Below are 26,273 nucleotides of genomic sequence, written 5' to 3'. Positions count from 1 at the left end.
AAAGTCAGCTACCTTTGTATTTAAGTGAACCTGTCAGGTACAACAAGGTATTTTATTTTAAAAAAAAACTGGTAACAGGCACTAATTACTTATGATTATCTTCAGATTTCCATTTTTTTGGAAGGATCCCAGAATACAGAGCCTTAACATTCTGCTTGTGTCAATGGCAAGCACCACTGCTCCCTGGCGCCAAATCCTGGCTCTTCAATCAAACAGTTTAATGCCAGAGACTCCTCTGGCCACTAAGGTTCTGGCACCTAACTGTTACATGACAGGAAGTGATTTTATCACTGTGAGGAAGCATGGGCTGGTGCCAACTTTTACAGAAAAAAGGCTATATACATTGTCTAAGCATGGGATCAAGGGAGCTCCCCATGCACACAATATCTGATTTCAAGATAAATACTTGCAGGTCAAATAAGGTGCCCTGACATACTTGGCAGCATGTTTCAAGTTCATTTAATCCAATCAGAATTTAAAAAAGAAAATTGTGGACTGCTTTCTTGTCACATGACTCTTCTTTTTCTCTCACCCATGGTTAGCCCATTTCCCTGGCTCAGCAGTTGGATCTTCTAGAGCAGTGGTTCCCAACATCAGTCATCAAGAACCCCCTAAAAGCCACATTTTGGGAATTTTCCTTGGATAAAATAGTTTTCATGAATACCAAGTCATTGACATCCATTTAAAGCACCTGTGTAGGGTGAAGGAAATGCTGAAAACATGATCTGCTGGTGGTATGTGAAGACTGAGGTTTTGAACCAGTATTCTAGGATACAGATTTTTTTTATCAAGAAAATGGTTTTAAACATAGGGTCGGCTTGGAGCACTAAAGCTGCACTCTAGGCCAACCTTTTCAAATTTATTTTACTATTGAGAAAGTGGATAAAAGTTATCACTTCTGTCAGTTTTTTCTCCCTGTAACCTCACTGGGGAAATCTGCCCTAACGTCCTGTCCTTTTAATGCCTGTAGAAGAAATGGGGGGAGTGGCAGTCATGGGAACAGGAAGGCACAGAAAGCAACAAAAAAAATTGCAGACATTCCAATCTTTGTCCAGTCTAATACAAATCTATTTTTTACATGTTTTTTTGTATCCCCAGTGGAGAGATTTGTCATCACTTCCTCACTGACAGGAAGAGGAATCTTTCCAATATGGACACAGAACACAGATGGCAATACGAACTTGAAACAGCTTCTAACCTATTCCCAACCTATCCAAAATTGAAATAAAAAATATGGCTGGGGTTGGAATAATTGGAAATACATACAACAGACAAAATGTATGACAGACCAGCTCACTATCAGGAAAAAAAGCCCTTAAAGACTGTTACTGGGCACCTCTAACACCAAACAAAGTGCCTTGGTGCACTGCAGCTACATCTAAATAAAAAATAAATTTTCAGTTTATGATTCCGCAGACCAAACATTCTCAATGCCCTCATTATAGTCTTTTAACTGTCTATTTATGCATTCCTCTAATCATTCAGAAACAAATTATTCATTTTCTTTCTTCAACCTTACTGCAGTCTCCCAGAAGCAATGCTCAAGAGGGAAGAGAGACAGTACATAATTATCAGCAAGGGGCTACAGTCCCATTCAGGGTCCCTTTAAAGGCAAGGCTCAGTCTAGCAACAGAAACATTATAAAAAAAATTCAAGTTACAGTAAACTGAATATGTCACAAAAAGGGCACCTGAATACATAGCAGTTCACTAATTAAAGTAACAGCTGTATCTGCTGAATTTCACAGCGTCTGGATTAATGTTAAAGTATAATAGAAAATTCCTTTTACTACAGCCATGTTAAATAATTATTTGCAGTGTCCATGCACCCAGCAGAGTTGAGAACTCTGTCTCTATAGTAATGTTGGAAACTCAATTGCAAGAAGCCAAAAGGCTGATGCTGCACTGCTGATTACTTGGCAATGGCAGAATCAATTTAAACTTTAAAAAGCAAAAGTAAATTCGGGAATGTCTCAGTGTACCTGCAAACAAATGATGATTATGATGATACTTTGATCTTGCTTTTTATAGGATTGATTTGGTTTAAAGTCAACTGTCACAAAAATTAGTTTCACTTTAAATGTATGTAAAGCCAAAGTTTTTTTGTTTTTTTTTTAGCTTTAGATATGAGTAGGAAAGGTTTAAAACCCCTACAAGTTACTTTTTGCTGCCTTTTTCCAGCTAGAGAGATTTCCCTTTACTTCCTGAGCTGGGGAACCAATAGGAAAAGAAAGGAAATCTCTTAAAAGTGAATGGAATTCCCATCTTAGAATGTTGTCACAAGCACAGGTGTCCCTCAATGTTGGATACTCCCTCACCTATTGCTATAATGACAACACAAAAATTCTGGATTTTATCTCAGTGGCAATCATCACCAGGGCAGAGCATGTATGAATCTCCAGGGCAAGGACACAGACAGCAATAAAAACTTAACAAGAGGCCTATCCCTTGCCTCTTTTATTCATATCTAGAAAAAAAAGCAGTGTTATGTACCTGGCAACTGGGAATCTTCCAAGGCAACATTAACGAGAAGGCTCCTCCTAACTAGAAACACATAGCCCACCATTATAAAAAATTAGATACATACCTCTGACCCTTAGCAATATAACAGTACTAAAGGAACAACTATGTAGCCACATAACTTCTATATATTAACAAAACACCAAACAATAGAAGCAAAGGGATGGGAAGCTATGCTGCCCTGGAAGATTCCTGGAAATTGAGTTACCAGGTACCTAACTCTGTTTTCTCAACTCATCTTCCAGGACAGCATTGAGGGGATTAGCAAGTAAAACTTACTTGGGGGGGGCTACATCCTGGAGTATCTTTCTACCAAAGGCTTGATTCTAGCTGGCTGGATAAGATTTCTATCCTGTAATGGTGTCTGACGGTTTGAAAGCTTGACCATATCACTGCCCTGCAGTTCTAATCAGGTGTGGGTCCAGGAAGACACCAAGGTTGTAGTGGAATGTGCTGTAATTCCTTCCGGAGGTTCCTGAGTTATAGCTTTTCTTATCCACCTGGCGATGGTGTTTTTGGAAGCCCTTTGGCCTTGTTCAGGTCCTGAGAAAAAAATTAACATAGCTGAAGTCTTCCTCCTTTATTTTGTGTTCTGTAAGTAGGCTACTAGGCACCTTCCTACATCTAGGCTATAGTATGTCTCTTCTTTTTTTATTGATGGCATTAGAACAAAAGGACAAAAGGATGGTCTGATAATATCCTGGGGATCTGTGAAATGCTGAGGCAACCTTAGATAAAAAGGCCAGATCTGGCTTTAAGATTATTTTGTCAATGCCTATACTACAATATGGCTCAAAAATGTAGAGGGCTTGGATCTCGCTCACTCTGCACACCGATAATAGGGATACCAGTAGCACTGTTTTGAGTGTTAGGATGGAGCAGTCTTCACAAGGTTCAAATGTAAGTTTTAAAGAAACTGAACTGTAAAACTGTTGACAGTTTCCAAAAAGGAAAATTCCTCAAGGGCAGCAGTCTATGGATCGAAGGAATCTTTTTATCAGAGGTTTCTCTGCCAATCATCTGTCCAGGAAACAGGATAGTGCTGAAACGTCTACTTTGAGGGTATTGTGAGAATTTATTTGCTCTTTCTTGCAGGAAATCTAGGATAGTTGGGATGAGAGGGCTATCTATGTTCGTTCTCTTTATGCCAGGCCTTGAATTTTTTGTGACCTTATTTATATATCACTATAATCACCTTTTTTCCTGCTAGCCAACATGATGTCAAAATGTTTGTTTTTTTAGTAGCACTTTTTCAGTAATCAGGCTGAAAGTTTTTGTGTTTTTAGATGCTGATGGCTGGCTACACCCTGCTGAGGAGGTTCATTTTGAGAGGAAGTGGAATATAAGGCTGTATGGTTATTCTTTGCAGGTGTGTAAACCATGCTCTATAAAACAAGTACAGGGCAATAAGCAGGACTGTGATTTTCTCTCTCATAATCTTTTGAATTACCCTCAGGATCAAATTGATCAGAGGGAAGGCATAGGCAAGAGGAAATGTCCACTGCTGTACAAAAGGCATCTGACCTACATTGCTGATCTCTGTCAGGAAAAATAATTTCACTATCTTGGTGCTGGCTCTTTAAGCAAAAATGTGCCACCTTTCTGCAGCGATGAAGGTTTTCTGATCCAATGCCCATTCTGACCGTTTTAGATTTTTCCTGCTTAAAAAGTCTGTTGGTAAGTTTTGTTTCCCCTTTAGATGTATAGCTGATAGAAAGAAAAGGTTAATCTCTGCCCAGTTTAGTATGCTGTTTGTTAGAGTCATTAAGCAGTGAGATCTGGTGCCCCCTGTTGATGTAGACTATGGTTGTGGCATTGTCTGACAGAATCTCTATATGCCTTCCCCTTACCTGCCACTGAAAATGGTGTAGGGCTTGTTCCACTGCCTTCAATATCCTCATGTTGGAGGACTTCTCTGTCCAGATCTTGTTACATATACCTTGGGATAATATGTCTTCTAAGTTAGTGCCTCATCCCCATGAGCATGCATTGGTGTCTATAGTTGTCCTGGGCTGTATGTCTTCTCATTCAGCCACCACGGCATTGACTCTTTGACCTGTAGCAGTGTTGCCAACCATCAGTATTTTTACTGGCAACCAGTAAAAAAGTGTGCACTTTTCTCCTGCCGATAAATGCCAGTGACAGGAAAAGGTTGCCAGTTAAAAATATCTCTGTGACATGACATGTCCAGAGCCGGCCGAGGTCATCTGAGTGCCTGCTACAGTGTGTTGGGGTGGAGCGGAGGGGGGTGACTGTAGCAAAGGCGGTGCCTGGGAGTGCTGTATGTGATGTCTTGGTCGCAAGGGAGATGAGCAGAGCACCCAGACCCAGTGCAGGTCTGTGGGACAGGAGCATGGCAAGCTGGTAGTGGGAATGTCAGTGCTGTTTGGACTGGAGTGGATTCAAGGGACCACCTGGCATTGAGAAAGGCTGTCACTGTGACTCAGGAGTGGACATGCTATGTCGGTGAGGTGTAATCATCATCTGTGCTGCTGCACACTGCTGTCAGTGTCACTGTGAGAGTCAATTTCATGTTTGTGTGCCTGCCCATTCTATTTTCTTGCCCTCCTGAGTCCTGTTCCTGAGCTACTTACTATATCAAAATAAAAATAAGAAATATGTTTTGCCTTAATATCTCACTGCTGATTGCATATTGTACTTGTTTGTAGCCCAAATACTGAAATTTGAACATAAAACCTTTTTTTTTTTAACTTTTAAATGTCAGTAAAAACTTGGCTGTGTCCGTAAAATTTTGGGGTTGTGTCAGTGAATTGCAATCTGGTAGGTAGGCAATCTGTAGGGGTATGCAGACCAATTCTACTAATGTTGCTGCATTTCCATCCCTTCGGGGGAGGAGGAAGTGTTACAAAAGGTCTTGTATGGAGACTCAATATATTCAAAAATTGTCCTGAATATTTGTTTAGGTAGTTAAATAGATTGCTGCTATTTCTTTCATTCATTTCTCCAGTTCTCTTTTGTCAGAAAGATTTTCATCTGATTGGATTCTACAATGTACCACATGATTTGGCGTCAGATGTGACTTTTCTTTGTTCACTAGCCAGTCAAGATTTTCCAGATACTGAATGGCATCTTGCAGATTTTGCTCCAAACTTTATCTTGAATTTGAAATAAATAGGAAGTTGTCTAGGTATGGAATCACCCTATTCATCAGTCTGAATGCCTTCAGTGCTTCTGCCAGAACTTTTTCAAATATCCTCGGTGCTGAAGAGAGGACAAATGGCAGAATATTGTAGGTGTAATATTTTGTGCTCTCATCTTAGAATTGGTGGTTATCACACTTTACAGGGATGTGCAAGCATGCTTCCCTGAGGTCTAAAGTAGCCATGAAAGTACCGGGTGGTAGAATATTTCTGAGGAAGTTGACTGATTCTATATGGTATTTTCTGTATATTACGACTTTGTTTAAGGGTTTCCGATTCACTATGAGAGCAACTTTTCCCGAGTGTCTTCTCCTTAGGAGAATGGAAATAAAATCACCTTGCTTCCTCTTTGTGTGAACGAAAGTTATCACTTTGGGCTCAGAGTTCTAGAGATGTCAACATGCCCGCTGCTTTGTCTCTGTTTTTCAGTAGGTGAGTTATCAGTTGTCTTTTGGGAGGGTTGGAAAATTCTATGGTTTGTCCTTCTTGAATTAACATCAAGATAAATTGGTTTGTTGTCACTTTTTCCCATTGGGGAGAAAATGCTGACAATCTTTTCCCTGCATGAACTAAGTCGTTGTTTTTTTGGGATAGTAGAGGTGGGTTTGAGGAGAAACCACTCTTTATCTTTCCCTTTACTGAATGACCACTTTTTCCTATTCTCCTTTTTGTTTCTTTCGGATTTGGTAATGCCAGAGGCAAAAATTACCCCTTTTTTTTATCTCTGGTAGAGGAAATTATTTGTATGGTTCGCTGACCTGTCCAAAATGGACTCCAGTTCTGGGCCAAGTGATAGATTTCCTGAAAACGGGAACCCACAGGACACAAATTCACAAGTGATATGAAGAAGTAAGAAATACTGCTCGTACCTGCACACAAAACTCTCAAATGCAATCTATCAGCTTTATGTTTTGATTGGCTATCACAGTGATCAGTCACTGAATAGTCCACCCTGTGTTATTTTCTTCTCCTGGATGGAGGAAAAGATACATTGTATCTTTTTCTTCTTGATAGAGGAGAAAATTGTAAAAAAAAAAAAAAAGCCCACGCAAAAAATAAATATGTAAAGTAAAATAAATAATAAAAACAAAGCTAAAATTACTAGATCAGAGTTTGATCTACGTCAGTATCAGGCTTAGAGTTAATGTCAAGGTTAGGGTCAAAGGTCATGGTTAGAGACAAAAGTCAGTGTCAAAGGTCAGGGTCAGTGTAATTTAGGATTAAAAAAAAAAACAAAAAAAAACATTGTTTACTTCACTATTAGTGTACAGCTACATTAAAAAAAAATTTTTCATTTTGTGCCAGTTTTCCTTTGATAAGAAAAAAAAATCAAGAACTATCAATTACCATTTACCTTCATATCAAAGTCCAATTTGCCTAAAAATAAAAAGGTACATTTCACCTGGATGCCACATGTCAAAGTTTCAAAACTGTGTTCAGAGGTTAAGATTTGTTTCACCTCCATCATGAAGGTGTTAAAGTGGTAGTAAACTCGTGTTTTTAAATTTTACCTATAGGTAAGTTTATAATAAAATTTACCTGTAGGTAAAATGAATATCTCCGAAGTGTGCAGTTTATGAGATATTCTCTCATTTCTAAAACCGGCACATGCACTCTGAAGGAACAGCATATCCGTGCTGTTCCTTCAGAGCTATGTGCTGTGGATCGGTAACTCCGGCATGCGCGGAAGTGATGTCATTGCGGTCCAGCCTGTCAGATGACCGGAGCTCGCGAACCTGGAAGGAAGACTGGATAAAGATGGAAGCTTCTGCAGCAGTGACAGTGTGCCGCTGGAGGGTTTCCCTTTAAGGTAAGTTTTACAGAATGTGCTAGTATGCAATGCATTCTAGCACATTGTGGCTTTACGTTGCAGGGGATTTTTTTTTTCTTTCCTGCAGTTTACTACCACTTTAAAGCAATTTATTTACATAAACAAGAAATGCAGGACAATTAAAAAAAACTGGGGGATAGTTATTTTACGAAACAAAATGGGCAAAAGAGTAGCTCACAAAATTGCACAGCTTGCACACAGTGTTTATAACCTCTGAAAACTAAACAAGAAATCCGATAGCTCATTATGGACAAGTCTTACCCCTTGGTGGAGAACTACAAAGGCAGGTTACCAAAAAAAAAAAGCAAAACAAAAATAAAAGCAAACCAAATATTTGTCTCAGAACTTTAAATTCATTTACAATCGAATGGCACTAACCTTATCCACATAATTGGCCATTTCTAGAAGCCGGTGTTTAACTTTGTCCACATCTTTCCCTTGTCGCTGAAACTAAGAAGAGGAACAGAACAGTCGTCACGAGATTTTCAATAAACAGGATATAACTGTAATTAGCATAATCTTTGCACCTGCAAACATAGCTGCTAGAACTAGTCTGAAATCTCTGAACATTCAAACAGCAATATGGTAAAGTGTATGTAAGGTCCCTCAGGTTGCAGATGCCACAATGGCAGCCAAGGGAACAATGCGCTGACTAATGTATACAGAGATGTTTGAATGTGCAAGGATGGATGGGACCCACTGCCCCATTATTCCTCTGCTTGAAAAATGATGACACCTGTTCAGAATCAGATTATGCAAAACTTTTCAATAAAAAGAAAGATGCTGTATACAGTACATTGCTCTATATATGAAGGGCAAAACAGATGACAGTGCAAACATGTTGTGATAATATCGGCTATTTTTACCTATAAGCATGCCCCTCCCTCACCTCAATAACTGTTAATGTAAGTATACACAATGAGTTTTCTTATTTAATGCCTTCATTTTGTCCTCAGCATCCACTGTGCCGGTTCCCAGATTACTGCAGCTACGTAATTAATGGTGTTTGCTTTGGGGAGCCAAACCTACACCTCCAACCACATCACCCTCCAGGTGAGAGACATGCTGGGATCAAACCCATGGGAACAGCTCTGCAAATGAAGTTGATGGCAGTGTTTTGTAGGTTGGGCAACCTGGATGTCATCTGCACTTAGGTCCTACCTAACCACTCATATAATATGAATAACAAATATTTATTTTTTACTACTCCTGAGACAATGTGATCTATATGAGCAGTTTTTCAAATTTATAAAAACTGTTTTCCTATAAAGACTACATCTAATCTAACAAGCTGTAATTTCCATACCCTTAGCCCTAGTTTACATATTCCTGCATGTCCTTCCTGCCATAAGTGATCCTATTGATTACCATTCAGTAAGCAGACTTTCACACCGTTCACATTAGTGTCCTTTTTGACTGACAAAAGTTCTGAAAAGCAATCTGAAGAAAATATTCAATGTGTATGTCACGCGGGGGCGGACTGACAAATCATGGGGTCCCCGGGCAATAGGGGATCATGGGGCCCCTGTTTCCTTGCCCACACTAAAAAAAAAAGCCTATGAAAAAGGTACCAGGGGCATCTCATGGGGCCCCCTACTGACCCCGGGCCCTCGGGCAGTGCCCGAGTTTCCAAATGGTCAATCCGCCCCTGATGTCAGGGTAAAATAAAAAAAAAAGCAAAAAACAAAATCAGTACATGTGGGCACATTTCCTGTGTTTTGTCTCTTTAAAGCGGAGCTCCACACAAAAGGGGATGCTCCACTTGCTTGCATCCTCCACTGCCACATGTGGCACTTTTTGGGGGTAGCGGGTACCTGGTTTTGACAGTTACCTGCTCCCACTTCGGCTCAGCTGGCTGAGGAGAACTGAGCCAGAAATGTCCCCTTCCCCCCACAGTCTTCTGGGACACTTCACAGGTCCCAGAAGACTACAGGACCAATCACAAGGCATAGCGTGACTCGTGCATGAGAAGTAGGCCACAAGGCTTCACTTCTGCTTTCCCTTACTTGCAAAGCTAGTGCCAGGAACCCGGAGGCTAGTGACGAATTAGCCCGGGTGATGATGGCTCTGGACCCCTGGAGAGGTAAGTGACCTTATATTAAAAGTCAGCACAGTGTTGTAGCTGCTGACTTTTTTAATTTTTTAGGGGGAGCCTGAAACTCCTCTTTAATATTGCCATAAATACAGAACAATACATGTTTATCCTACCAGAAATCTAGTGTGCTTCTAACTTTGTGCACCTTACCTCTGCTGCACTAGAGTTTTCAGGCATACATAGGTCGCCTCTGTGGATTATGGAACAGAGGAGACATGGGGGAGTTCTGTAGTCCAGCACAAGACAAATGGGCAGGGCTGATAACACTGCTTGGGATTTTGCGGCAGCAGAGGCACTGCGTTGACATCTCTAGCAGGAAGTTAGAAACTTACTGGATGTCTAGAGGATCAACATGTATACATTGATTGTAATTTCAGGTCAGCAGAGGTACTGTGTTGTTGTCTGAAACAGGGAGTTACTGGATTTATGGCAGATCAACAGGTATCTATCTCGATTTGCTTCTTTTTAATAGGATAAAGCATAGAGAAAAGTACATGTATTGCAGAGATGTAATGATTTTTTTCCCCAGACAAATGTTAGTATAAGATACAGTATAACCTATTCCTCCATATTTCCTTTTTTCTAATCAAAACTGAAATGTGTTCATCTTTCAAGAGGTCAAGGGCTAGAAATAAGGTCCATGTCAAGTGCAATCCAACATAAAAGGTTTTTTCAGTAGAGATGAGCTCAGGTTTCTTCTGATCTCATCTCTAATGGGGTGGGGAGCCTGCAGCTCATTGGAGTACAAAAAACAGGAGTTCGGACTTCGAGTTATAGATGTGTTCAGAAGATGCCTGGACTTGTCTCCATTTTTCATTAATATAAAGAGATGTCAGCTTAGTGGTTTCCATTTAATTCAGCCAAGTTAACACCCGCAGCACCTGTTAAATACAGAATTTTTTTGAAATTTGTGTGGCTGACAATCTGAGCCAGAATGATATCCTTACTCTACAGATGAGTGAAATTTGCATTCCATATCCTTCACCAACTCTTAGTGTTTGGCAGCTATCTCCAACAACTGTACTCAGCTTTATATTCATAAGATGTACATCACACAGAAAATGCAATTACACTGTTGTTATATTCTTATACATTATTGATTTTTCTCTCCTGTGTGGAGGAGACAAATATGACAGGTTGATTATGTTTACTGCCTAAAAATGCCAAAGTTGCCATTCACTGTAAGTCTAATGAGGTATCTAAATTCATCATATCATACATAGCAACCTATTTATCCAGGCCCCTTTATGTTCTAAACAATGAAATACTACAATCCTACTTGTTTATCAAGATGTCTTAAAGTCCACTTCCACCCAGAACTTAACTTTGCATGTAAATGGTATGGGTCTCCAGTCACAACAAGACCAAACGATGGTGCCAGGTTTAATGAAAATGCCATAAATTAGAACATTAATTGGTGAATATATCAGTTAGAGACTAATTTTGGCTTTACTAGTCAAGAAAAATGTAGGTTTGCAGTAGTCCATACCTTCATATGCACAAAATTCCAAATATTTTAGGAACAGCCAAACAAAATACGGTACATTCTTTTAAAGGGAGTATTCAGGTGCTACCATGATGACAATGCACATTTAAAAATAAAAAGACATTAATTGTATTTGTACAAAACCACGATAAAAGATCAACTAATAATGACCAATTGTTAAAATAAGTAATGTGAAATATTGTATGCGTTCTAATTCAAGCTAAGTTACTAGTGCATGAGAGTGCCCTTATAACCCACAATATATTTGGTTTACCATTTTTTTTTAACAAATACAACCTTTACAAAGCTCAATGAATAATACTAGATGAACTGGTGGGAAATGAGCAGTACTCCACTACACATGCTTCACAGACTATATGACTCTGCTTCCTCAAGAATGCAAAGAGTGTGTAAATAGTAATATAAGGGGTCAAAATCTTTACCAAGTAATTATAGACATGCTAGTTTAACTTCTATAGTTGGGAAGAAACTGGAGAGTTTAATAAAAGACCACATAGATGAGTTCTTGCTGGAAAAAAATATTTTAAGCAACAGACAGCATGGATTCATGAAAGACAGAAGTTGTCAAACAAATCTGTATGGTGCATGCATATTCTTAGCCCCCAAGTGCATAACTTTACATTTATCAACATTAAACTTCATTTGCCACAGTTGTCCAATTAAACAGTGCATTGAGGTTGGCTTGTAAGTTGAAGACATCCTGTAAGGACGTTATTCCACTGCACAGCTTGATGTCATCTGCATCGTTTTATGAGGGGGTGCGCAAAACCTTGGACAGAGGGGTAGCTGTGGATGTGGTATACTTGGATTATGCAAAAGAGTTTGACACAGTTCTCCACACACAGTTAATGTGTAAGGTAAAGTCTACAGGCATTGAAAAATCCGTATGTAAATGGATAGAAAACTGTCTAAAAGATCGTATTCAGAGAGTAGTGGTTAATGATTCATACTCTGATTGGTCTGGGGTCATCAGTGGTGTACCCCAAGGTTCAGTGTTGAGACCCTTACTTTTTAATATATTTATAAACGATATAGGGTCTGGGATTAAAAATCCCATTTCAGTCTTTGCAGATGACACCAAGCTGTGCAGTGGAATAACGTCCTTACAGGATGTCTTCAACTTACAAGCCAACGTCAATGCACTGTGTAATTGGACTAGTCTAAAATTAGTCATAGATGGAGCAATATTCTTTCCTGCAACCATGGGTTGCAAGAAAGAAAATCACTCGATTCCTTCATCAACACAGTCAGTGTTGATGGGGGAATCCCTCCAGTGGAGCCATTGTGTTCTCCTGGCGGGTTGAGCCGACACCACCGGGAGAACACAGTGATTACTGCTAGCGGCTATAATTGCCGTTAGCAATAATTGCATGTACAATTAAACGGGTTGGTTGCGCCCAAGTTGATCAATCACTCTGGTTGTACTAAAGTTGGTACATTCAGCCTGCCCATACATGGTTCGAATCTCGGCCGGGCCAGCTTAAGATGCTGGAACACTACTCTCTTACTGAATTCCATTACAATCTTGCCCACACATTGTAGCATGGAAAGGACAATTGACTAAACTACCTAGAAACAGTTTGGGAAGTGTAAACAGAGTTTGCTTTCTGACTAAAGTACAGCTGCAATGTGTCTTGGCTATGATGAAGAGTTCACCGATGATTTTACTTGCTGCCTAGAACTGCCTTTTGATTAAACACAAGCTTGTGACCCACATGACAAACTTTGGTCACCCTGGACTGTATAAAACCAGATAAAAAAAGACAAAGCTGTCAGATATTTGTTTCTTACCTCGCGATTATCAGCCACAATAACAAGCTCCACATATTTGGTCATCTTCGAAGTATCTCTTTTGTGCTGCCAAAAAAGATAATATAGAAGTTCAATGTGAGTATTACGAAGCACAGCCGTTCATTTCCAGTCTAGGCCCTGACTGGGCAAGTTTGCATCTCCCAATTTACCCTTCCAAATGTATTTTTTCACTCCAATTTCTGAGAAGTAATAAGATAGTGCAGAGGCAGAACAAGTAGGCACCTGATGTCTTTCTACTGTTGTTCAGGATATGATTTGCTACAACAAAGCCTTTTATAAAATCTTATTTGCATTAATAGTTCTATTGCTACAATTTACACAATTAAAAGGTCTTTTAATAAAAATATAATTAGACTTCTCCATGACTCACTTTAAGATACATGTTTAAATTGAACTTGTAGAATAACAATGCAATCAGTCTTCTATTACTGTTAGTCAAGAATAGACTTTTTTAATAGCCTATAATAAGGAATAATTTAGTAAAATTATGTTTCTTTCCAATGGCAGCCTATGAAAATAAAAAAAGCACTTAAAAAATGAGAAGCTTAACTAGTAAGACTGCTGTGTAGGGACCATGAGAATTATAAAGGTATGAGTGGTGTTGCCAGTGCTACATGTATTTCATAGTATGAACTGTACACCAACATACCCTTATTTCCCAGGTTGCTTTACCATAATAGCTTGAATTACATGTTTGGCCAAAAAAAAATATTCAGTACATCTCTGCAATATATACACACTTCCCCATTTTCTATCATTTTAAAAACACTGCAAGTACAAAAAAAAAAACATTGATCTGCTAGAAATCCAGCATGCCCCCAACTTCCCATTTGTGCCTTTTCTGCACTGAAATCCCAACCAACGTTATCAGCTATGCCTGCTGGACTAGAACATTTCTCCCGTTTCCCACCCATCTATGTCCCTTCACTCAACATGCATACATTCAATTCTTTTACTGCAAAGAGGGAGGTTTAGAGATAACTTTGGGTAATGCCTGGACATATCCCTTTACTTTGGCTTATGGCAGCTGAAAGACCATCCACTGGTTATGGAATGAAGCAAAGAGATATATGCCTGCCCTTGGATAAGTTGCTTAAACACTGGAACCCCAATGATGAGAGCAGTGGTACTCCTATGTTTTAACAACAATTGTTTTCTCTCAAACACTAGTCTGTAGAGGGAAGAACTGGACTCTGCTCACAATGTGATATTACAGCAAACCAGGCCTTTTTTTTTGTAGTAGGAACATGGGGGGAAACGCAGTTCTGTCACCTCCAGAAGTGAATGTATGTAATGGCAAGGGGTGGTGGGGTGTCCTGGAGAGTCTAATGTTGCTGGCTGCTGGGGGTTTGTTGTGATGGGGGGATCTATTGTTTCTGGGGGGATATAGTGTTGCTGGTGGGGGATCTATTGTTGATGGGGGTCAATTGTTGATCTAAGGGACCTACTGTTTTGGAGGAGGGTCTATTGCTGCTGGAGAATCTATTTATGCTGGCTGCTGGGAAATCTATTGTTGCTGGCAGGAGTCTATTGTTGCTGGGGTAGATTTACTGTTACTGGGAGGAGTCCATTGTTGCCAACTTCAGGGGATCTACTTTACTGCTTTTCTTGATATTATTAACAAATTCCATACCAAATTACTTAGCAACACAAAATGATACTTTGTTTTGTATGCTCTAAAAGGGATGCTACTGGGAGGTGGGTAGGGTGTGGAACCAAGAGACCGTGCTCAGAGGTGGATAGTGGGAGGAGACAAGGGGTGACGAGTACCTGCACCTATTCTCTGAGATAAAAGATTGCCATTAGATAAAGTGGCTGTATTAGTTTTTTTTCAGTTTTTCTGTCCCTTTGTGTAAACACTAATTTCTCCACTGTATCTATGAAAGAGTCAAGGTTGGCGCTCAAACACATCTGCGTTTGTTCATCTCCATTAAATGGGGGATTGATGGGACTAGTAGTTGACACAAAAAAACATAAAATATTTGAGCTTTTTTCTTAGCTCACATAAAGTGACAAGGCCGCTGCATTTCTGCCACGGTCATAGGGTATTTTGTGTGCTTGCTAAAGGAATATATGTTCTTAGCCTGAAAAATTTAAACAAATGTAGCCAACACATCCAAGGACTGATAAGCTGCAATAGAATACATTTTTGTTTTTAGGCTTTGGATGATTTAAATGACTACTATATTAAATCATCTGGCCTAAGAGTAAGGCAGGCCATATAGGAGGCTCAAATGTTTGACAGATTCCTGCTTAACTGGCTAAAATTGGAGCCACGGGTGACCCTGCAAGTACCACCTAGCTCAACTAAAAGCGAATTTAAAAAATCCACTGAGCCAGGTGGAAAATTTATCGGCTAAGCAGTGACTGCATCCTATTAGATACAACCTGATTGGCAGTGCTCCTGTATTCAGGAAGCTGGGAGTGCCCCAGAAGTGGAGATTCCACCATGCACGCCTTTTACTGTGAATGGGACAACTAGCTGATTTGTTCCAAGCACACTAAATGAGAGAAAATCGAGCCATGTATGGCTTTCTTAACCGCTTTAACTCCACCGCATAACAGAAATACTGCCACAGGATGGCAGCCATGCGCACAATTACTTATATATATGTGATTTTGCATTTCCTGGTAGGGGGCGTGCACATGCCCTACCCGTGCTACCATTCGCGGCTGTCAATCACCGTTTCCCGGCCAGTGATTGTGATGGGGGGGGGGGTGGAGGGGTAGGAACTGTTAGTAAACAAAATAGTTCTTCTCCCTGTCAGCTCCTGCACACTGCTTTGCATGGCTTACAGTGAGGCACAAACACAGAACATGAGATAAAATGGCACACAGCACACAGTTAACCCTTTGATTGCCCCACATGTTAACCCCTTCATGCCCAGTGCCATTAGTACAGTGTCAGTGCTTTTTATTAGCACTGATTACTGTATTTGTGTCACTGGGGATGTGAGTGACATCAAGTCAGTTCCCCCCAGTGTCAGAATGGCCGCCACAGCCCCACTATAAGTCGCTGATCACCGCCATTACTAGTAAAAATAATAATAATAAAAAAATAAAAGCCCAGTATATATACCGCCATTTGTAAATGCTATAACTTTCACGTAAACCAATTAATTTACACGTATTGGGATTTTTTTTTAGCAAAGACATGGAGAAGAAAACATTTTGGACTAAATTTATGACGAAATTTTATTTTTTCTATTTTTTTACTGGACATGTTTAATAGCAAAAAGTCAAAATATTGTTTTTTTTCTCAAAATTGTCAGTCTTTTTTTTATAGCGCAAAAAAAACCGCACAGACAATCAAATACCACCGAAAGAAAGCTGTATTCGTGGGAAAAAAAAGAACATAAATTTCATTTGGGTGCAGCATTGCATGACCGCGCAATTGTCAGTTAAGGTAACGCAGCGCCGTAACGCAAAAAATGGACTTGTCAGGAAGGGGGGTAAATCCTCTGAAGGGCAAATAGTTAAAGGAGAAGTTTGGGAATCAAAAAAGCAAACATACATATTCACCTCTATGGCTGCAGCATCACTGTGATGCTGCAGCTGTCAGCTGCTGGCTCTAGGACCGAGAACTGAATGATCACATGACTACTGATCGCGCAGTTCTCAGTTTGCTCTGAACAGAGAGTAGTGACTGTCAATCACCACTCTCTGCTGTGCTCCTCCAGCTCTCACTGGAGCGCTGGGCTGGGGAGGAGATGTGAGCGGCTGGCACAGGCTCTCTCAGAGGCTGAGCCAGCTGCCGATTAGGCATCTGGGTGGATTCCGACATTATTATTGGGATCCTTCCAGAGTTAAGAGCAGCTCGGTGATGTCAGTCAACAGTGGGCTTTAACCCGCTGTCAGCTGACTCTGGGTAACAGGAGTGCAAAAGTTAATGCACTCCTGTGACCCAGAAGAGAAGTGCGACTAAGAAAACTTTCGCCATACTTCTCTTTAAAAGAGGAGGGACTATGAAAGACTTGGGGAGGCCTTGACTGCGTGTCCTAACCATTAGTATGCTGAGTAGAACACCCGTTAAGAAACACAGAAGCCTTTATCACTGTGGCATAACTGAGCCATCAATTAAAAACACTCGGCTTGCTTTCTGATGGATAAAACAAGTATAACCACTTGTGCAAGGAAACGTTGAAAGATTTAGAATGCAGTTCTTCATTTACCAGACAAAAGGAGAATAAATCAATATTTGTTTTTGTTCAGCAAATATCCATGGTAATAATCGTGTTTTTGTAAGATGTCTTCAAAAATTTGCCAGCATACTTAACTGATGTTTTAACAGTTTTGCTATTTATTTTTAAAAGCCTCTTGCTACAAATCATTCCTTTTATTGTTCCAGGCCTATATTTATATTATAATGGTTCTGGAGGACACACTCTATGACTGGGTAAGTTGTACCGTCTACAATTGATAATACTTTCTGAAAGCAAGTATGTTAGATTTACAGAATGACACAGACTCTGGGTCAGGCTTAATGAAAATGTCCTTTTGCAACTTTTGCCAATATTTAGAAACATGATTATTTACACACGTCGCTTATTTTTGCCGTTTACTTTACTTTATCACATCTTTCTTTTATTACCAAAAGCAGGCTCCAGACTTGTGAATAGACCAAATAGATCATAGTCTAAAGGCAAGAAAATTTCAGAAAGGAGACAGGTTTCTCTTTTGATTATCTAATTGCATTTCTTAAACCTACCATGGAGAAATAATAAAGAAATAATTTTTGTTACACTACAAATACAATTATTTTATTTTGCAGGTCTAAATCATTGTACAGACAAATTGTGTGGTTAAAACCATTGCTGAAATGAGACTATAAAGAGGTCAGGCATGTTATACCTAACAGTATAAATTTGTGGTCAAGCTAGGCAGGACCAGTCTTTGGTTAGAGAGTACCCTGTGCACAATATTAGTATGGTCTAGACTAGAGATGAGCGAATTTCTCAAAAATTCGATTCGGCTGATTCGGCGAATTCCAGTGTGAAATTCGATTCGATGCGAATTTCTTCGCTACGAAGATGACTTATAAAAAGGGTTTCTAGGCTTCAGAGAGCCTTTAAATTAGTGCAGAACATTGTACCTTTAATTTAAATGCCCTTGGAGATGAGGAAAGAGAAGGAGAAGGAGAAGGATGAGAAGAAGGAGAAGGATGAGAAGAAGGAGAAGGAGAAGGATGAGAAGAAGGAGAAGGAGAAGGATGAGAAGGAGAAGGATGAGAAGAAGGAGAAGGAGAAGGATGAGAAGAAGGAGAAGGAGAAGGATGAGGAGAAGGAGAAGGATGAGAAGAAAGAGAAGGATGAGAAGAAAGAGAAGGATGAGAAGGAGAAGGATGAGAAGAAGGAGAAGGATGAGGAGAAGAAGGATGAGAAGAAGGATGAGAAGAAGGAGAAGGATGAGGAGAAGAAGGAGAAGGATGAGAAGAAGGAGAAGGATGAGAAGAAGGAGAAGGAGAAGGATGAGAAGAAGGAGAAGGATGAGAAGAAGGAGAAGGAGAAGGATGAGAAGAAGGAGAAGGATGAGAAGAAGGATGAGAAGAAGGAGAAGGATGAGAAGAAGGAGAAGGATGAGAAGAAGGAGAAGGATGAGAAGAAGGATGAGAAGGATGAGAAGAAGGAGAAGGATGAGAAGGATGAGAAGGAGAAGGATGAGAAGAAGGAGAAGGATGAGAAGAAGGAGAAGAATGAGAAGAAGGAGAAGGAGAAGGATGAGAAGAAGGAGAAGGATGAGAAGAAGGATGAGAAGAAGGAGAAGGACGAGAAGAAGGAGAAGGATGAGAAGAAGGATGAGAAGAAGGAGAAGGATGAGAAGAAGGAGAAGGATGAGAAGAAGAAGGAGAAGGATGAGAAGAAGGAGAAGGAGAAGGATGAGAAGAAGGAGAAGGATGAGAAGAAGGAGAAGGATGAGAAGAAGGAGAAGGATGAGAAGAAGGAGAAGGATGAGAAGAAGGAGAAGGATGAGAAGAAGGAGAAGGAGAAGGATGAGAAGAAGGAGAAGGAGAAGGATGAGAAGAAGGAGAAGGAGAAGGATGAGAAGAAGGAGAAGGAGAAGGATGAGGAGAAGGAGAAGGATGAGAAGAAGGAGAAGGATGAGGAGAAGGAGAAGGATGAGAAGAAGAAGGATGAGAAGAAGGAGAAGGATGAGAAAAAGGAGAAGGAGAAGGATGAGAAGAAGGAGAAGGATGAGAAGAAGGAGAAGGAGAAGGAGAAGGATGAGAAGATGGAGAAGGAGAAGGATGAGAAGAAGGAGAAGGATGAGAAGAAGGAGAAGGAGAAGGATGAGAAGAAGGAGAAGGAGAAGGATGAGAAGAAGGAGAAGGATGAGAAGAAGGAGAAGGATGAGAAGAAGGAGAAGGATGAGAAGAAGGATGAGAAGAAGGAGAAGGATGAGAAGAAGGAGAAGGATGAGAAGAAGGAGAAGGAGAAGGATGAGAAGAAGGAGAAGGATGAGAAGAAGGAGAAGGATGAGAAGAAGGAGAAGGATGAGGAGAAGGAGAAGGATGAGAAGAAGGAGAAGGATGAGGAGAAGGAGAAGGATGAGAAGAAGGAGAAGGATGAGAAGAAGGAGAAGGATGAGAAGAAGGAGAAGGATGAGAAGAAGGAGAAGGATGAGAAGAAGGAGAAGGAGAAGGATGAGAAGAAGGAAAAGGAGAAGGATGAGAAGATGGAGAAGGAGAAGGATGAGAAGAAGGAGAAGGAGAAGGATGAGAAGAAGGAGAAGGAGAAGGATGAGAAGAAGGAGAAGGAGAAGGATGAGAAGAAGGAGAAGGATGAGAAGAAGGATGAGAAGAAGGAGAAGGATGAGAAGAAGGAGAAGGATGAGAAGAAGGAGAAGGATGAGAAGAAGGAGAAGGATGAGAAGAAGGATGAGAAGAAGGATGAGAAGAAGGAGAAGGATGAGAAGAAGGACAGTTCTGTGACAGTTTCTGTCTATTTCTGACAGTTCTGGGACATTCACTCCATACAGCAGTTGAAACATTGTATCTATTTTTTTTCCATAAATGACATTCTGCAAATACACTTAGAGGAGCGCTGCAGATACACTTTTTGCCGGCTTGGAATTAATCTTATTTTCATCCTACTTCTTCTTCTTCATCCTCATTCTCATAAGAAGAAAAAAAAGAAGTAGGATGAAAATAAGAATAATTCCAAGCCGGCAAAAAGTGTATCTGCAGCGCTCCTCTAAGTGTATCTGCAGAATGTCATTTATGGAAAAAAATAGATACAATGTTTCAACCGCTGTATGGAGTGAATGTCCCAGAACTGTCATAAATAGTCTATTTCTGACAGTTCTGGGACATTCACTCCATACAGCTGTTTCAACCGCTGTATGGAGGGAATGTCATGGAACTGTCAGAAATAGACTATTAATGACAGTTCTGGGACTGTCCTTCCATGCAGCGGTTGAAACATTGTATGTATTTGTTTCCATAAATGGATCCATTTATGGAAACAAATACATACAATGTTTCAACCGCTGTATGGAAGGACAGTCCCAGAACTGTCATTAATAGTCTATTTCTGACAGTTTCATGACATTCCCTCCATACAGCGGTTGAAACAGCTGTATGGAGTGAATGTCCCAGAACTGTCAGAAATAGACTATTTATGACAGTTCTGGGACATTCACTCCATACAGCGGTTGAAACATTGTATCTATTTTTTTCCATAAATGACATTCTGCAGATACACATAGAGGAGCGCTGCAGATACACTTTTTGCCGGCTTGGAATTATTCTTATTTTCATCCTACTTCTTCTTTTTCTTCTTATGAGGATGAGGATGAGGATGAAGAAGAAGAAGTAGGATGAAAATAAGATTAATTCCAAGCCGGCAAAAAGTGTATCTGCAGCGCTCCTCTAAGTGTATTTGCAGAATGTCATTTATGGAAAAAAATAGATACAATGTTTCAACCGCTGTATGGAGTGAATGTCCCAGAACTGCCATAAATAGTCTATTTCTGACAGTTCTGGGACATTCACTCCATACAGCTGTTTCAACCGCTGTATGGAGGGAATGTCATAGAACTGTCAGAAATAGACTATTAATGACAGTTCTGGGACTGTCCTTCCATACAGCGGTTGAAACATTGTATGTATTTGTTTCCATAAATGGATCCATTTATGGAAACAAATACATACAATGTTTCAACCGCTGTATGGAAGGACAGTCCCAGAACTGTCATTAATAGTCTATTTCTGACAGTTCCATGACATTCCCTCCATACAGCGGTTGAAACAGCTGTATGGAGTGAATGTCCCAGAACTGTCAGAAATAGACTATTTATGACAGTTCTGGGACATTCCCTCCATACAGCGGTTTCCGGCAAAAAGTGTATGTGCAGAGTTCCTCTATTCTGCAGATACACTTAGAGGAGCTCTGCAGATACACTTAGAGGAGCTCTGCACATACACTTTTTGCCGGCTTGGAATTATTCTTATTTTCATCCTACTTCTTCTTCTTCTTCTTCATCCTCATCCTCTTCTTCTTCTGAGGATGAGGATGAGGATGAAGAAGAAGAAGAAGTAGGATGAAAATAAGATTAATTCCAAGCCGGCAAAAAGTGTATGTGCAGAGCTCCTCTAAGTGTATCTGCAGAGCTCCTCTAAGTGTATCTGCAGAATAGAGGAACTCTGCACATACCCTTTTTGCCGGCTTGCAATTATTCTTATTTTCATCCTACTTCTTCTTCTTCTTCTTCTTCTTCTTCTTCATCCTCTTCTTCTTCTTCTGAGGATGAGGATAAAGAAGAAGAAGAAGAAGAAGTAGGATGAAAATAAGATTAATTCCAAACAGGCAAAAAGTGTATGTGCAGAGCTCCTCTAAGTGTATCTGCAGAGCTCCTCTAAGTGTATCTGCAGAATAGAGGAACTCTGCACATACACTTTTTGCCGGCTTGGAATTATTCTTATTTTCATCCTACTTCTTCTTCTTTTTCTTCATCCTCATCCTCATCCTCAGAAGAAGAGGATGAGGATGAGGATGAGGAAGAAGAAGAAGAAGAAGAAGAAGAAGTAGGATGAAAAGAAGAATAATTCCAAGCCGGCAAAAAGTGTATGTGCAGAGTTCCTCTATTTCTGACAGTTCTCTCACAGCTTCTTCACATGTACAGCGGTTGAAACATCTGTATCCTAAATGGAAACTAATAGATACAAATTGTATCTATTAGTTTCCATTTAGGATACAGATGTTTCAACCGCTGTACATGTGAAGAAGCTGTGAGAGAACTGTCAGAAATAGAGGAACTCTGCACATACACTTTTTGCCGGCTTGGAATTATTCTTCTTTTCATCCTACTTCTTCTTCTTCTTCATCCTCATCCTCATCCTCTTCTTCTGAGGATGAAGAAGAAGAAGAAGTAGGATGAAAAGAAGAATAATTCCAAGCCGGCAAAAAGTGTATGTGCAGAGTTCCTCTATTTCTGACAGTTCTCTCACAGCTTCTTCACATGTACAGTGGTTGAAACATCTGTATCCTAAATGTAAACTAATAGATACAATGTTTCAACCGCTAAACATGTGTTCCTTCTGTCAGAGAACTGTCAGAAATAGCGGAGCTCACTGCAGGGACACTTTTGCCGGCTGATCGGGAAATGTTCGATTCGCGCACCCGAAGTAGGCAAAATTTCGGTTTCGCCGCGAATCGAATATTTCCTGAAATTCGACTCGAATTCCGGTTCGCCTGGTTCGATTCGCTCATCTCTAGTCTAGACCAGCGATGGCGAACTAGCGTGCCACAGCTGGCATGCAGAGCCCCCTCTGTGGGCACACGAGCTAAGTCGCTGGATTGCTATCCTTGGCAGCCGAACCTCAGAAAGGAGCATACAGTGACCGTCCAACACCAATGCGCATGCTCGGAAACAAGTCTTAGCTCCTCCAGTGACATCATTGCGTCTGACACTGTGCTCACAGTGCGTTCCAGCCCTCTCTTCTGAATCCTTCTGGATGCACAGCCAGCTTCCAGACCCAGCAGAGCGGTGTCACCAGCGGCATCCATGAGGATTTCTCTTCCCCAGGCACAGCGCGCCTTGTTGTTCCACAGGACGTTGGACTATGCCCATATCTGTCTACAAAAATGTGAGTTGCTCTCTTACAATTTTGTGTTTAATAAATATTTTTTTATTAGTCTGCACTTAGAGGCGCCTCTATAGCCTTCTCTCTTGCATGTTACCTGGAGACTGCTTCAACCTCTCCCTGGGGCTTTTCCTGAGCTATGGACTTATACAGTATACAGCCATATTTTGAGAACATTTACGTATATCTTATATGGATGGGGTTAGTAAATGTGCCAATATTATTTTTGGTATAGAAGTATGAGCCAAGGTTTGACAAATTATCAGCATGCACACAACATCAAAAATTACATTGATTGTGCAAAAGCATGGCAAATGCAAACTTTTACCTAATGAAGTGTTTGCATGCAATCCAAGACACTAATTTAGGAGTTGTTTAAAGTGTGTTAACCACTTGCCCTGCTAAGGATTTACCCCCCTTTCTGACCAGGCCATTTTTTGCATTACAGCATTGTGTTACTTTGACAATTGCGCGGTCATGCAACGCTGCACCAAAATTACATTTATGTTCTTTTTTTCCCACAAATTGAGCTTTCTTTTGGTGATATTTGATCACCTGTGCGGTTTTTATTTTTAGCACTATAAAAAACAAAGCTTGAAAATTTTGAGAAGAAAACAATATTTTTGACTTTTTGCTTTTAAACATGTCCAGTAAAAAAATTTTAAAAAATAAAAAAACTGGGGGGGAACAGTCTTGGTGTTACTGACATCCCCAATGACACCAATACAGTGATTGGTGCTAAAAAAAAGCAATGCCATTGTACTAATAGCACTGGGCAAGAAGGGGTTAACATGAGGGGCAATCAAACGGTTAACTGTATGCTGGGAGTGTTTTACTGGGGGGGACAGTGTGTGTGGTCTTTACTGTAATCACACTCTGGATGCACAGCCATCCAGAGAAGTGTATCCGAGCTGACAGGGAGGACTGTTAGTAAACAAAGCAGCCCTCCTCCCCATTGGAGATCCTCAGTAACCACCGGGTGCCGGCAGTTAATCACCGGCCAGGACCCAGTGATTGACAGCCGTGGCCGCGAATGGCGGCACGGGCAGGGCGCTCACGCGCACCCCTTACCCGGAAATGCAAAATCACGTAAATATACGTGATTTTGTGCACCCTTGCCGCCCTGTAGCAGTATATCTGCTATAGAGCGGCGGGGATGCGATTAAGCAAGGTTGACTTTTACTAGTCCAACACCTGTAGAAGCGGGGAAAGGACCTGGAGTAAGACCTGGAGTAAGGCTTGCCCCATACAGTTTCAGTCTGGCATATAATCATATTATAAGTAGAGTATCCCATATCCAAAAATACATGCACATGTAGAATTTATGTTTTTTTTTTCAATAATAAACTGTTTGTATCATTGAAAGCTCTGTTGTTGTGTTTTTCTTTTAAGACAAAAGATGTCAATTAGTTCAGACAACTGTATGAGTTGTTTTTTCTAAACTAAAACCTCAGTATTCAGGTTTAATTGCAGTGTTGGTACTTTGAAATAAATAAGTTGGTTTTGTGTTGCAGTTTGGGCACTCAAGCTCAAAAAGTTTCACCATCACTGGTCTAGACCAATCACAAGAAAATCTTAATGGATGCATTTAGATGAAAAGTTGATTTGTGAATGGACCAGTTCCCTCATCAGCCATATTTTATACAACTGTCCATTTTTTCGCCATAACTTTATTTTTCATTTTTTAAACAAATAAAACATACAGAACCATAGGTTATCGTTCAGTAAATACATAAATCAAAGCAAATTATCAAAGTACAGTACACAAAGTAGGTCTCATTATAACCTCTATTCACATACTAATCCTACAACTGAACAAACTAAATCCCCATCTGGCACTTGAAACCAAAAGCTTTCAGTGTACCCAGTTCCACGTAAGCATTATAATCCCATTGAGGGGTGTGAATTATATAGCCTTCATTTCATAATTTTCTTCATTTCCGACCTCTGTATATGGGTAACGGTCGGGTGTTGAGACAGCTTGGTAAAGTTGCCTGCCTCCAGCTGCACTATCAAATGACACCTGGCAATATTAATCTAAAAGAATGGCTTTTTTAAAATTATTTCTTTATTAATTGTCTCCCATCATACCAAAGAAACAAGAAATACATATACAGTATTAACATCACTTCTTAGATCCAAACCCTATTTCCCTTATCTGACCCCCCCCCCAAAAAAAAAATAATAATAAAATGAAAAACAAAACAAAAATAAAATTATTTAAATATTCCCCAGACCACATTATACACATAATTTTTGTATTTAATAAACTTGTCTTACTTACTACACTATGGGAAGTCCCTTTTGATTTAATTGTCCATGTGTGGTCCATGGGAGAGGAGTTTTTTTGCTATACCCTGGAGGAGACATCTGAGCTACTGCTGCTGGTTCGTTTTGGAGCATTCACTATCTCTACTAAAGAGGATTGCCCTGACAGTATCGAGGTGATATACAGGGATATAATTGCTGAGCTTATTCATTCAAAGCCTATATGACCCTTCGTGGGACATAGCTGGAGGAGAGTGTGCATGCTAGTTGGTGGAGGATTGTTTTGCAGTGATTACTGTTTCATTCACAGTCCTGCTGAAGATACACATATATTGGGACTTTGCACTTTGTTTTTATGCAATATAGTTATTTATTTACACTATATATCTATTCACATTATTTTGTTCACTTATGAATATTGGTCACTACATCTAATATTTATGCTTAAGTGATTTGTTTTACTATTGTCACATTTTGTTTATTTTCACTTTTTGAGGAATATTTTTGTGGGTCAGTTGTTTTTGTAATTATTGAGTAGTGCAGCATCAGTTATTATATGTTTTTGTACTGTTTGGAATATAGTTAGGCACTTGCTGCAACTCTGGCACTTGTAGGGTTATTTTCAGCGCAGGAGGATTCTTCATTTATTGTTAACATTTCTAAAAAAGTTTCCATCTCTTCATGTGAATGGTAAAGTTCTTCCATGTGTGACAGTGTGGCGATCTGTCACTCAGGATTCTCAACAAGGCAGGTTAAGGGGCTCCAGGGTAAGTGTTTGATACGGAGGAAAGTGGCTTTTCACTTTCCTCCTTTGTTTGTAAGGTCTGGTTTTGGGATCTGGAGCCTGGAGATTTCAAAGAGATCTGGGAGGGATGAAATCTCCAATCCTGGGGCCAGGTTTTGGAAATGGCCAGGATTCTGATTGCACAGGTGTGTGCAGGCCTTTTCATAGAGTCAGGACCAGGGTTCTGGGCTCCACCCCGGCAGATAGGAGTCAGG

At 40.2% G+C, this 26,273-nt stretch overlaps 1 protein-coding gene across 1 annotated transcript in view; it reads right to left on the bottom strand.

Annotated features, from left to right (window-relative positions):
• Nucleotides 1-26,273, bottom strand: part of ADAM12 (ADAM metallopeptidase domain 12) — a 749,844-nt gene that overhangs the window by 277,869 nt on the left and 445,702 nt on the right. Inside the window, exons 7-8 of the mRNA XM_089669609.1 lie at nt 12,905-12,970; nt 7,890-7,961 (exon numbers count right to left, since the gene is read on the bottom strand). Coding sequence (XP_089525735.1) covers nt 7,890-7,961; nt 12,905-12,970 — 138 coding nt within the window. The remainder of the gene's footprint in view (nt 1-7,889; nt 7,962-12,904; nt 12,971-26,273) is intronic.

This window comes from Staurois parvus, unplaced genomic scaffold, assembly GCF_062004578.1.
Source record: "Staurois parvus isolate SC_StPar_1 unplaced genomic scaffold, SC_StPar_1.0 ptg000009l, whole genome shotgun sequence".
In the NCBI taxonomy this organism is placed as follows: Eukaryota; Metazoa; Chordata; class Amphibia; order Anura; family Ranidae; genus Staurois; species Staurois parvus.
The sequence above is the reverse complement of the archived record's forward strand: the minus strand, read 5'-3'. Positions and strand labels throughout refer to the sequence as shown.